This window comes from Leucoraja erinacea, chromosome 9, assembly GCF_028641065.1.
Source record: "Leucoraja erinacea ecotype New England chromosome 9, Leri_hhj_1, whole genome shotgun sequence".
Lineage (NCBI taxonomy): Eukaryota > Metazoa > Chordata > Chondrichthyes > Rajiformes > Rajidae > Leucoraja > Leucoraja erinaceus.
In genome coordinates, this window is record NC_073385.1 from 18079278 (window position 1) to 18093737 (window position 14460).

General features: G+C 48.3%; 1 protein-coding gene across 2 annotated transcripts in view; it reads left to right on the forward strand.

Annotated features, from left to right (window-relative positions):
• Positions 1-326: 326 nt before the first annotated feature.
• LOC129700060 (protein angel homolog 1-like) overlaps positions 327-14460 on the forward strand; it is a 32851-nt gene continuing 18717 nt past the window's right edge. For both annotated transcript variants that reach the window (XR_008723977.1, XM_055640237.1), the window contains exons 1-4: positions 327-465; positions 3692-4285; positions 7427-7644; positions 11389-11458. Coding sequence is in view for 1 of the 2 variants with exons in the window: in XM_055640237.1 (XP_055496212.1) it covers positions 402-465; positions 3692-4285; positions 7427-7644; positions 11389-11458 (946 nt within the window). In the remaining variant the exon portion in view is untranslated. The remainder of the gene's footprint in view (positions 466-3691; positions 4286-7426; positions 7645-11388; positions 11459-14460) is intronic.

Below are 14460 nucleotides of genomic sequence, written 5' to 3' on the forward strand. Positions count from 1 at the left end.
CACCTTGTTACTGCTCGTGCACCTTGTTACTGCTCGTGCACCTTGTTGCTGCTCGTGCACCTTGTTTTGGTTTCTGGCAAAGATCTTATAGCAGAGCTTTGCTATAAGATCTTTGGTTTCTGGTGCACGTTGTTGCTGGTGCACGTTGCTGCTCGTGCACCTTATTACTCGTGCACCTTATTACTCGTGCACGTTGCTGCTCGTGCACCTTATTACTCGTGCACCTTATTACTCGTGCACGTTGCTGCTGGTGCACCTTTTTACACCGTGCGCGTTACTACCGGTGTACGAGGACTGGCGCCGGGAGCGCGCGGCTGCTGGTCGGTGCGAGGCTGCGCGGCGCGGGCACGGCGCGGGCACGAGGCGAGTGGTGCAGCGGGCGGCGAGAGGAGGCGGCGGCGATGGTGGGCGCGCTGCTGTGCTACGTGTTGGCGCCGCTCGCACAGCTCATCCGCCGGATCACAGGTGCGGGCCCGGGGCCGGGGGGCGGGCGGGAGCGGGGGCCGGGCCGGGCCGGGCCGGGCCGGGCCTAAGGGCCCCGGGGACGGGGCGGGGAGAGCAGCCGCAGGCCCAGGGCCCGTTACCCCCGGCAACGCGGGCCTCCCCCCCCCCCCCCCCCCCCCCCCCCCCCCATACAGACACACACAGTTTCCCCTCCCCCCACACACACACACGCAGAGTCTACCCCCCACACACACACACAGTCTCCCCCCCCCCCCCATACACACACACACAGTCTCCCCACACACATAGTCTCTCCCCCCCCACACACACACACAGTTTCCCCTTCCCCCCCCACACACATACAGACACACACGTAGAGTCTACCCCCCACACACACACAGTCTCCACCCCAACACACACACACACACACACACACAGTCTCCCCTCCACACACACACACACATACACACAGTTACCCCTCCCCCACACACACACACACAGAGTTTCCCCTCCCCACACACACACACACACACACACGCACACACACGCACCCACACACACACACACACACACACACACACACACACACACCCACACACACACACACACCCACACACACACACACACACACACACACACACACACACACACACACACACACACACACACACACACACACACACATACAGACACACAGTCTCCCCCCCCACACACACACAGTCTCCCCCCTACAAGCGCACACACGCGCACACACACACACACAGTCTCCCCCACAGACACACACACACAATCTCCCCCACACACGCACATCGATCTGCGCACTCACGGTTTATAATATTTTTAAACCTCGCTAACTTTTACAACATTCAACTGATCAGAACAAAACTTGGAGCACTCACAGCACAGGTGCACGGCGAGTGAGCTGGCGAAATATCGTAGCGCTATCGCGTACTGCAAATAGAAAGATCGCGCAAACTGGAAGATAACAAGATCAGAGTTTTAGTTATGTATAGATAGTGCTAGATGTTTCACTGCCATGCTGGAGGGTCGCTGTATGCTTGACAGATCTCGAGGGCCCCCTAGTTTGGATTAAAAGACCACTTTGAATAATTAGCGGCACGGTGGCGTAGCGGTAGAGTTGCTGCCTTACAGCGCCAGAGACCCGGGTTCGATCCCAACTACGGATGCTGTCTGTACGGAGTTTGTACGTTCTCCCCGTGGCCACGTGAGTTTTCTCCGAGAGCTTCGGTTTCCTCCCACACTCCAAAGACGTGTAGGTTTGTCAGATAATTGGCTTGGGTTTGTATACTCGGTATAAATGTAAATTGTCCCTAGTGTGTGTAGGCTTGTATGAATGTACGGGGAACGCTGGCCAGTGCAGACTGAGTGGGCCGAAGGGCCTGTTTCCGCTCTGTATTACTAAACTAAACTAAACTATTGAGCTGTTTTCCACATTGTCCTGACCACTGTGTTTTCAGTAACTATCATGTAAAGCTGGACGAAGGTCTGAAGAAGGGTTTCGGCCCGAAACGTTGCCTATTTCCTTCGCTCCATAGATGCTGCTGCACCCGCTGAGTTTCTCCAGCACTTTTGTCTACCTTCGATCTTCCTGCATTTGTAGTTCCTTCTTAAACATGTAAATCTGGACATTTACTTCATTGCTGTTTGTGACCTGGTGTGAAAACAGGCTGCTGCATTTCCTAAATTGCAACATTCACCCTTGTGTTAAGGTATTTTACAATGCCCTGAGAACATGAAAAGACTACATCGCTGGACACCTCCGTGCATTCCGCCTGAACCTTCCTGATCTCCTGGTTGCTAAACACTTTAACTCCCCCTCCTATTCCCACACCATCCTTTCAGTCCTGGGCATCCTCCATTGTCAGAGTGAGGCCTAGCACAAATTGGAGGAACAGCACCTCATATTTCGCTTGGGTAGTTTACACCCCAGTGGTATGAACATTTACTTCTCTAACCTTGCTTTCCCTCTCTCCCCTTCCCAGTTTCTTGACCTGTTTGGCTATCCCCGATTACATTTTATCTCTGTTTGCTTTGTTGTCAACTTCTCCAAGCTAACAATAATCTATTCTACATTTTTTCTTGACCTACATCTCTCGTTTTCACGCATTTCACCCTTTTCTCTGTGTCTCCCTCTCACCTGACTCAGTCCAAAGAAGGCTCTCGACCCCGAAACGTCACCCATTCCTTCTCTCCAGAGACGCTGCCTGTCGCACTGTTCCTCCAGCATTATGTGTCTACCTTCTGCATCAAATGTTGCAGGAATGAACAAAAAGGTCTTTTCTTTGTCAAGCCATCTGCCTATTAAAAATCTCCCTCACCTGTGTTCACCTATTCCCCTCCGCCCCATATCTCTTCCAGCTTTCTTCCCTTCCCCAGGCAAGCTGCCTATCCCGCTGAGTTGCACAATATTGCAGACACCATAATGTGACTGTGGCAATGAAATTATGATGACAATTGAAACCTGTGGTGTGGCAGTACAGAGAATTCAGGTCTGACTAAGAAGATGGATTTAAGGCTTGGAAGTTGCAGGTGTTTGAACATCACAAGTGTACCACCAGACCCAGCGAAAGCTTCTTCCACTCTGTTATCGGGCTTCTAAAGCGTGCCTCCATTAGCTGGGGTACCGCCGCAGAACGTAGAACAGTACGGCACAAGAACAGGTCCTTCTGTGTGGATTGAGCTAACGTGTTTGCTATGCTGTTACAAAAAATCATTTAATTGTCCTGTTGTCGGCACGTATGACAATTCAACACCTTCGGCTCTTGACTCTCTACGTAAAGTAAAATATAAAAGGCGGCACAGTGACACAGCAGTAGAGTTGCTGCCTCAGAGACCCGGGTTCGATCTTATTTTCAGGTGCTGTCTGTACAGAGTTTGTACGTTCTCCTGTGATCATGTGGGTTTCCTCCTGCCACACTCCAAAGCTTCTGTAAATTGCAAGTCTGAAGAAGTAGTTTTGGCCCGAAACGTTGCCTATTTCCTTCGCTCCACAGATGCTGCCTCACCTGCTGAGTTTCTCCAGCACTTTTATCTACCTCTGTAAATTGTAAATTGTACTTAGCGTGTAGGATGCTGTTAGCGTACGGGGTGATCGCTGGTCGGCGTGGACTCGGTGGACCAAAAGGGCCTGTTTCCACGCTGTATCTCTAAAGTCTGTAGATAATCAAACGCTTTTGACTCTAGATTCTCTATATAAATAAAACCATTCATTTTGTTTATTCATCAGGTCCTTCCATCGATGAAGAGGATGACGCAGCAGAGAGATGTTCGGAGAGTTTGCGTGTGGAAACTGATGCCAGACCTGTTGCATGGGTACCACTTGGCAAAGACCAAACTGCCCTTCTCCAGGAGTGGCTGCACGGTGGGCCGGGAGGGGAGTCGGTAGAGGAGAGGGGAGCCAACGTTGACGCTGAGATTCCTCCCCGGGAGGCGGAAGAGGCAGCCATGACGTGGCAGCAGGCCGGGGACCAACAGCCGGCCGCTGCCGGATGGGGCGACGTCGAGGAGCCGAGCGTATCGGCATGGCACCTCTCTGCGCCAGCCTGGACGCCATCTTCCCAGGGCGCCAAGGAAGGGACGCCGCCACCGGTGTGGTTGCCGGCTGCCGCCCAGGAAGCACCTAGCGGTTGGCAGCCTCCATCTCACCAGCAGCATCACCAGAATGCCAGCGCCATCGATTGGCAGTTCATGTCGCCGCATGGCACGCCTCAGCCAGTGGGCGGCACCATGTGGCACGTGCCCGGGGCCTTGGGAATGAACGAGGCACCACCTAATATGCTCTGGCAGTTCCAGAATGAAGGCAACATCACCACAAACTCAGGTGTGAACATCAACCCGTTTGCAGTAGACTCAGAGTGCTGGAGTAACTCAGCGGGTCAGGCAGCATCTGTGGAGAACATGGACAGGTGACGTTTCACTGAGTGCTGGAGCAACTCAGCGGGTCAGGAAGCACCTCTGGAGAACGTGTATGGGTGACATTTCGGGTCAAGACCCTTCTTCAGACGTTATCCATGTTCTCCAAGGATGATGCCTGACCCGCTGAGTTACTCCAGCACTGGTATAAATCAGCATGTGCAGTTCCATATTATTACAACTTGAAAGTGCTAGTATGGTTCAGTTTGCTGAAGTTAATGTGACAGGTAAATGTCCTTTACCCATTGTTGATCGATTGAACCAACAGCCCCTGCGGTTATTATTAATGAATGGTTTCATGTCAGGTTTGAAGACCTTTCTAATCAGTCACACCTGAAATGTCTTTCAACCTCCGGGCTCAGAGGTCATCATAATTTTAACCTGCCGTTACTTGCCAATTCTATCTCTGTCCCTAACCATCCATGTGTAGGAAAGAAGCTGCAGACAGACACAAAATGCTGGAGTAACTCAGCGGGACAGGCAGCATCTCTGGAGAGAAGGAATGGTTTACGTTTCGGGTCGAGACTGTTCATCAGACTCAAACCGTAGATGCTGGCTTACACCAAAGATAGATCCAAAATGCTAGAGTAACTAGTCTCGACTCAAAACGTCCCCCATTCCTTCTCTCCTGGCAATACATGTCTGGCTTGTGTCTAGATATTCAGGTGCAAAATTATCAGGCTCTGAGATTTCTATGATTTGTATGCTCCATTATCACCTCGTTATCCTTAACAAGTGATAGATGTAGAGATCAAGTCGAGACGCCCTGAATGAAACACATGCTTCCATAACATTTTCTGGATAGACACAAAATGCTGCAGTTACTCAGCGGGTCAGGCAGCATCTCCGTAGAAAATGGATGGGTGACGTTTCAGGTTGGGATCCTGAAAAGTCACCTATCAATTTTCTCTAGAGAAACTGCCTGACCCGCTGAGTTACTCCCGTATTTTGTGTCTTTGGTATAAACCTGCATCTACAGTTCCTTTTTATGACTGGACTTTCTGGAGCTAGCTGAACCCATATCCAACTTGGACTGAGACTTAGATTGTCATCCAAGAAGGGTGGCCCGGTGGCACAGCGGTAGAGTTGCTGCCTTACAGCGCCAGTGACCCGGGTTCAATCCAGACTACAGGTGCTTGTCTGTAGGGTGTTTGTACATTCGTCCCGTGACCTGCGTGGGTTTCCTCCCACTCTCCAAAGACATGCAGGTTTGTAAGTTAATTGGGTTCGGTAAAGATTGTAAATTGTCCCCAGTGTGTGCAGGATAGTGTTAGTGTGCGGGTTGATCGCTGGTGGGCCGAAGGGCCTGTTACCGCACTGTATCTCTAAAAAAACTAAAAGTTAAAAAAAAGTTAATTGTGGCGTACGTCTGAAGAAGGGTTTTGATCCGAAACGTCACCTATTCCTTCTCTCCATATATGCTGCCTGTCCCGCTGAGTTTCTCCAGCATTTGTTGCCTACCTGTGGCATACGCACTAGTTTTCAACAAAAGCAATAATGCAAATGTAATTCAAATGACACCACACTAACATGTCACATAAAAAGACTTGAGGATTTCCTTATACTCCACGTGAAAATAATCAAATGTTTGAAACCTGGTTGCTAAGTTATTACAGTCATAGAATCACACAGCACAGAAACAGGACACTTTTCCCAACTATTTCATGCCAACCAAGATGCTCCATCCAATGACAGTCTCATTTGCCCACGCTTGGTCCATATCCCTCTTGTCTTATTGTTCCGATATATCTGTCTGTATGTCCTCTTGTTATTGAATCATAATCATACTTTTTTAGCCAAGTATGTTTTGCAACATATGAGGAATTTGATTTGCCATACAGGCATACTAATAAAAAGCACAAAATACATTTTAACTTAAACATCCACCACAGTGACTCCTCCACATTCCTCACTGTGATGGAAGGCGAAAACAATGTTCAATCTCTTCCCTTCTTTGTCCTCCAGCGGTCAGGAGCCTCTAGCCTTCCGTTGACGGGACGATCTTACTCCCGTAGCTGGTGGTATTCGGGCCTCCTTGTCGTGGCAAAAAGCTCCTGCATCGGGAGGGGGGGGAATTTCAGCTCCCCCGTGGCTGACTAAACTGCCTCCTCTGGCACACCACTCTCTGCGTGGAAAAAGTTGCCCCTCAAATTCATATTTAAACATTTCCTCCCTCTTACCTTAAACACGTGTCCTCTTGGTATTGATTTCCCCAACGTGTGTGTACATTCACCCTATCCCTTGCACGATTTTATACACCTTGTGTAAGATAACCCTTTAGCCTTCCGCTCTACAAGGAATAAAGTACCAGCCTGGGCAACCATTAATTCCCTATAAATTCGGCCCTCGTGTCCTGGCATAGTCCTCGTAAATCTCAGCACTCAAGACCAGCGCGCCCTTTGGTCCTGCAAGTCTGCATCGATCATCCCCTTAGACTAATCCCACACTAGGCCTTTGTTTTTATCCTTCCATACGGCGTAGAATTAAGCCATTCTCCTCTTCTCTGACACCTGTACGAATCAAGAATCTATATGTCTCTGCCTTAAAAATACCCACTGACTTGGCCTCCACAGCCCCATGGCAATGAATTCCACAGATTCACCACCCTCTGACTGAAGAAATTCCTCCTCACCTTCCTAAAAGAACGTCCTTTAATTCTGAGCCTCTGACGTCTAGTCCTAGACTCTCCCACTGATGGAAACATCGTCTCTAATCATTCCTGGGATCAAAGCTGGACATAGTGTTACGGATATAGTGCTGGACATAGACACAAGAGATGCTGGAATCTTAAGCCGTATGTTATCCCAGTTTCGCATCCTACAGATTTACAGTGGGGCCAATTAACCGCCAAACCTGCGCGTCTTTGGGATGTGGGAGGAAACCGGAGCTCTCCTCCAGTGGACACATCCATTCTATCTAAGCCTTTCCCTATTCTGGACGCTTCAACGGGGTCCCGTTTCCCCCCCCCCCTCCCCCCCCCCCCATACATTCTGCTGCTGAGCTTTGTGAGTGTGGGGACGGGTGACGTGTGGTTTGCTTTCCTCCCAAGGCCAGCTCACCCGGACGTGGGAGAACACAACACAGCGGCAGGGGGAAGATGCCGGCGAAGGCAGCCCGTTCGAATTCACCGTCATGTCGTACAACATCCTGTCGCAGGACCTCCTGGAGACCAACTGCGACCTGTACTCCCATTGCCAGCCCGAGTTCCTGAAATGGGAATTCCGATTCCAGAATATCATGCAGGAGTTTGATACCTGGGATCCTGACGTGAGTACTGTGAGAAATACCAACCACCTCCGATGCTCAACAAATTGTTATTGGTGATAGGGCGGTTGCGTTCGCAGCAGTAGAGTTGCTGCCTCAAGGGCCTGTCCCACTTAGGCTATTTTTTAGGCGACTACAGGCGGACTAGGCTGTCGTCACATGGTCGCCTGGGTGTCGTCTGTATGGTCACGAGTAGCCTCCACAGTCGCCTGTAGAGGCGTAGCGTCTTTCTGGTCGCCGCTGGATTTTCAACATGTTGAAACATTTTCGAAAACAGTTGTCAACAGTGGGTTTGACGCCAATGAGCGTAGCTTGACTTCTCCTGACGTAGGTGCTGTCGTAGTTTGTCGCCGGGTGACGTAGTTTGTCGCCGGTGCTGACTCGTATTTTTTTTGTTAAAAGTAATGATTCTATTTCAAATTTTATGTCGAAGGGGGGGTCCAGTCGCCGGTTTTTCAGCGACCTGCTATGACTATGACAGTCACTGGCAGTCGCCTAAAAATAGCCTGAGTGGGACAGGCCCTTTACAGCGAATGCAGCGCCGGAGACCCGGGTTTGATCCCGACTATGTATGGAGTTTGTACGTTCTCCCCGTGACCTGCGTGGGTTTTCTCCAAGATCTTCGGTTTCCTCCCACACTCCTAAGACGTGCAGGTTTGTAGGTTAATTGGCCTGGTAAATGTAAAAATAAAATTGTCCCAAGTTGGTGTAGGATAGTGTTAATGTGCGGGGATCGCTGGTCGGCGCGGACCGAAGGGCCTGTTTCTGCGCCGTAACTCTAAACTAAAATGCTGGAATAACTACAGGCAGTATCTCTGGAGAGAAGGAATGGGCGATGATTTGGGTCGAGACCCTTCTTCAGACTGATCGACAATTGGAAATAAAAAGGTCTAAAGAGGGTAGAGGTCAGTCTGAAGAAGGGTCTCGACCCAAAACGTCACCCATTCCTTCTCTCCAGAGATGCTGCCTGTCCCGCTGAGTTACTCCAGCACTTTGAGTCTATATCTACAATTACTTGCAGTCTTGAGCAGAACTGTTCCCAAACAGTTCCAACAATGTACTTGTCGTAGTTGTTTAGAATCATTGGAAACATTGTAGATGTTGGCAGGTTCGGCCAAAGGGCCTGTCTCCATTCTGTAAGACTCTAAATATGCCAAACTTTCTTCAAGTTACTCCAGCAATTTGTGTTTTGCTAAAGAAAAGAAAGCAGGTTGGTTTTAAGTTGCAGAGAAAGTGGGGAGTGGCGGGGGTGGGGGGTGGCAGGACAATGTGAGGAGTATAATGTGTGTAGGAAAGAACTGCAGATGCTGGTTTAAATCGAAGGTAGACACAAAACGCTGGAGTAACTCGGCGGGATAGGCAGTATCTCTGGAGAGAATGAATGGGTGACGTGTTAGGTTGAGACCCTTCTTCAGACTGATGAAGGTTCTCGACCCGTAATGTCACCCATTCCTTCTCTCCAGAGATGCTGCCTGTCCCGCTGAGTTACTCCAGCATTTTGGTGTCTACCAATGGGAGGAGATACGTTGTGGAGGTCTGAAGAAGGGTTCCAACGTCATTTGTCTATTTCCTCCACAGATGGCTGCCTCACTGAAACTGTGAGACACAGAGTACCGGGCCTGTACTCGCTGGAGTTTAGAAGAATGAAGGGAAACCTCTTTTAAACTCACCGAATAGTGAAAGGCCTGGATAGAGTGGATGTGGAGAGGATGTTTCCACTAGTGGGAGACTCTAGGATCAGAGGGCATAGCCTCAGAATAAAAGGACGTACCTTTAGAAAGAGGATGAGGAGGATCCATGTACCTGTTTAAATGTTTCTTAGTTCCTGCCTCAACTACCTCCTCTGGCAGCTCGTTCCATACACCTACCACCTGCTGAGTGACAACGTTACCCCTCAGACTCTTGTTAAATCTTTCCCCCCGATCTATTCCTCTCATGATTTTATACATCTCTGTAAGAGATAGAGAAAGAGAGAGGGGAGGCAAGATTGTCGATAAGCTTGCTATGTTTCTATTCAATAGACAATAGACAATAGGTGCAGGAGTAGGCCATTTGGCCCTTCATGGCAGATCATCCACAATCAGTACTCCATTCCTGCCTTCTCCCCATATCCCCTGACTCCGCTATTTTTAAGAGCCCTATCTAGCTCTCTCTTGAAAGCATCCAGAGAACCTGCCTCCACCGCCCTCTGAGGCAGAGAATTCCACACTCACCACTCTCTGTGAGAAAAAGTGTTTCCTAGTCTCCGTTCTAAATGGCTTACTCCTTAATCTTAAACTGTGGCCCCTAGTTCTGGACTCCCCCAACATCGGGAACATAAACCTATGACCTCTGGTTCTCAATTCCCCTACTCTGAGCGTCTACCTGATCTATTCCTCTCATGATTTTATACATCTCTATAAGATCACTCCTCACCCTCCTGCGCTCCAAGAACTGAATCCTAGCCCTGTGACCCTGTGTGTTTCCTCTGGGTGGTCTGGTTTCCTCCCACGTCCCTAAGACCTGCGGGTTGAATTAGGTCAATTAGCCCTCTGTAAATTGCTCCTCCTGCAGAGAATTGATGAGAGAGTGGGATAGCATAAAACTAGGTGTAAACAGGTGACCGATAGCCAGCATGAACACGTTAGGCCGAAGGGCCTGTTTCGGTGTTGTGTGTCTCTAAACTAAACATATCGCACTGAATTTGATACCTATTTTGGACAGGCCACAAGGGAGGCTGGGTGGTGAACTGGAGGGCCTTTCCTGAGGTTGAACCAGCAGCTGCTTAACACAGCTGAGGCAGAAGGTGCTTGACATTTATCTTACAGTCCTGCCTGATGCAATTTCATTTTCTAAATATATACTGACTGCACCCACTGGACAGAAGATGCAGAAGCTTGAAAGAACTCGCCACCAGGAACTCAGGAACAGATTCTTCCCCTCTGTTATTCGGCTTCTGAACCTTCCTTCTACAATCTAGGGTACTGTCATAGAACGGAACAGCACAAGGACAGGCCCTTCGGCCCACAATGTCTGTGCTGAATATAATGCTAAGACCACCTCTTACCTGCCTGCACGTCTCGACCTGAAACGTCACCTATTCCTTCTCTCCAGAATTGCTGCCTGACCCGCTGAGTTACTCCAGCATTTTGTGTCTATCTTTGGTGCAAGTCAGCATCTGCAGTTCCTTCCTATACATCCATATCCCCCATACCCTGCATATTCATGTGCCCAGCCAAAAGTCTGTTAAATGGCACTAGCGGATCTGAGTGTGGTACTAAAATGTTAATGGATGTGGTACTAAAATGGGAATAAGTGTAGTACTAAAATGTGAATGGGCATAGTACTAATTTGTGAATGGGTGTAGTACTTAAATGTGGATAGATGTATTAAATTGTGAATGGGTGAAGTACTGCAATGTGATTGGGTGTAGTATTATAATGTGAAAGGGTGCACTAAAACTTGAAAGGGTGTAGTACTAAATTATGAATGGGTGTAGTATTAAAATGTGAAAGGATGTAGTACTAAATTGAATGGGTGTAGTATTAAAAGAGAAAGGGCGTAGTACTAAATTGTGAATGGGAATAGTATTAAAATGTGAAAGGGTGTACTAAAATGTAAATAGGTGTAGTACTAAAATGTGAATGGATGTAGTACTAAAATGTCTCTTGCCTCAGTTTGGTGCCTGCGTCTATGAAGACATAATTTATACTTGGTGCTTGGCCCGTGACTCCTGTGACAACCTGATATCTTGTATTCCCCTCTCAGATTATGTGCCTGCAGGAAGTTCAGGAAAACCATTACCATCAGCAGTTTCAACCAGCTCTCCAGCTGAGGGGTGAGTGACCCGTGATGCACTGGGAATTAATTTTCTCTTTTGTATTCTTTACCTCCTGAAGTCAGAGGTTAACAGCAATGAAACTGGCCCTTCGGCCCATCATGCCCATGCCGACAGTTTTGTCTATCTTTGTAATCCTGTTTGTATAGAGGAGAACAGTACGACGCAGGCACAGGTCCTTTGGCCCACGTCTGTGTTGAACCTAATGCCAAATTAAACTGCATGTGATCCATTATTTGCCTCGTTTAGGTCTACCTCCGTCTGTGCCTTGCCTTTTCAAGTGTCTGTCAAAATGGCTCTTAAAGACAGCAATTTTTTTCTGAAGAAGGTTCTTGACCCGAAACGTCAACTATTCAGGTTCTGTAGGGATGCTATCTGACCCGCTGAGTTACTGCAGCATTTGGTGTTTTTCCATGATTGTGTCTGATTTCACCGCCTCCACTGGCGGCTCATCTCAGGCATCAACCACTCTGTACGGGATCAAGGGATATGGGGAGAAGGCAGGAACGGGGTACTGATTTTGGATGATCAGCCGTCATCACATTGAATGGCGCTGCTGGCTCGAAGGGCCGAATGGCCTACTCCTTCAACTATTTTCTATGGTTCTGCGTAAAGATAAAAAAATCTTACTTGTAACATCTTCCTCTCACCTTAAGCCGAGGGCCTCTTGTTTTTGATACCCCCACTGTGGGGAGGGAAAAAAGAGTTCTGATTATCTACCTTCTCTATTCCTGCACATGATTTTGTTTACTTCTCCCAGTCCCTGCTCAAACTCCTCCACTCCAGAAAAAAATCAACCTCTCCCTAATCAAAGTCTTTGCGTTCGGGCTGTAAATCAGTCCTGCACTCTCTCCAGTCCAACCATGTTATTTTTAGTTTCAGAGATACAGTGTGGAAACAGGCCCTTCAGGTCGGCGCTGATCAGCGATCACCCCGTACACTAGTTCCATCCTACTCACTAGGAAGCCAATTAATCTGCAAATCTGCACGTCTTTGGAGTGTGGGAGGAAGGCGGAGCAGCTGGAGATAACCCACACGGGTCACGGGGAGAACGTGCAAACTCTGTACAGACAGCACCCCTAGTCAGAATCGAATCCGGGTCTCTGGTGCTGTGAGGCAGCTGCTCTACCACTGCGCCACTGTTCGTTTGGGATGGTGGTAGAAGCGTGGCCTAGCTGGTGGTTTGTAAAGGTCCAATGTTATCTAATTGGCGATATAACTGCAAAAGGTGTTTCAATGGAGAGCGAATGTGAGGACGAAGGTATACAATTAATGCAGTTCCGTTAACAGCATTGTTGTATCCAAGTCCATGGCTCCCTGAAGGTAGCGTGGAAACGAAAGCATGTGGGATACTTGCCTTCATTGGTTAGGGCATTGACTATAAAACTAGGTTGCAGCTTTATAAAGGTTTGGTGAGGTCGCATTGGAATTATTGTGCACAACTCTGGTCACTCCATTACAGGAAGAATGTGGAGGACAATAGGCAATAGGTACAGGAGTAGGCCATTCGGCCCTTCGAGCCAGCACCACCATTCAATGTGATCATGGGTAATCATCCCCAATCAGTAACCTCGTTCCTGCCTTCTCCCCATATCCCCTGACTCCGCTATCTTTAAGAGCCATATCTAGGTCTCTCTTGAAAGTATCCAGAGATCCTGCCTCCACCACCCTCTGAGGCAGAGAATTCCACAGACTCACTACTCTCTGTGAGAAAAAGTGTTCCCTCGTCTCCGTTCTAAATGGCTCACCACTTGTTCTTAAACTGTGGCTTTGGAGAGGGTGTAGACGATGTTTACCAGAATCAAAAGACAGACACAAAATACTGGAGTAACTCAGCGGGTCAGGCAGCATCTCTGGAGAGAAGGAATGGGTGACGTTGCGGGTCAGGGTCCTTCGTCAGACTGGGAGTCGGGGAGTGGGGGGGGGGGAGTGAGAGATATGAAAAGGTACATAGAATAGATGAAAAACATATGCAAAAGGACATATCAAATCCAGCATCAATGATCAGGAATCGTGATACCAGAATGCTGCCTGGATTACAGGGTATTGACTATGAGGAGAGGTTGGACAGACTTATGATGTTTTCTCTGGAGCATCGGAGGCTGAGGAGAGACCTGATAGAAGTATTGAAAATGATGAGTGCCATACAGGATAGACCAAAATAATCTTTTCTTCATTGTGAAGTAAGTAAGTAAATTTTATTTATATAGCACCTTTAATCAACTTGCATTGAAACCAAAGTGCTTTACACAGAAGAAATAATTACGTTTCTGTACATCCATAGGATATATATAAAAAAAAAAAAATGTTATATACTATATTTCAGATGAGAGGGGAGGGGCAAAAATTAAGTTAATAAGTGATAGGAGCAGAATTAGGCCAATCGGCCCATCAAGTGGGTGGTGGGTGCTTGGAACACGATGCCAGGGATGGTGACGGAGGCAGATATGATAGTGGCGTTTGGGACTTTTGGATAGGCAACATGGCCATGGATCACGTGCAGGCAGAAGAATTGTGTTTATCTTGGCATTGTCTTTGTCACAGACAACGTCAGACACCTGTTCCTGTGCTGTTCTATGCTCCGACTTGCCCAAGAGCGTATTGATTTTATTTCAGTGTGAGATCTTTGAACAATGTGCCAGTGGATGATGCGTATGCCCAGCAATCCACGCATGTTTAATTCCTAACCGGGTTTATTGGATAGCAAACATCTGAAGAAGGGTATCAAACTGAAACGAGATATGACCCCAAATGTCACCAATTCCTTCTATCCAGGGATTCTGCCTGACCCGCTTAGTTACTTCAGCAGTTTGTGTCTATCTTCAGTGTAAACCAGCATCTGCAGTTCCTTCCTAAACATGACTAGATGTTTTTAAGAAAGAACTGCAGATGCTGGAACAATCGAAGGTGGACAAAAAATGCTGGAGAAACTCAGTGGGTGAGGCAGCATCTATGGAGAGAAGGAATTGGCGACGTTTCGGGTCGAGACCCTTCTTCAGTCT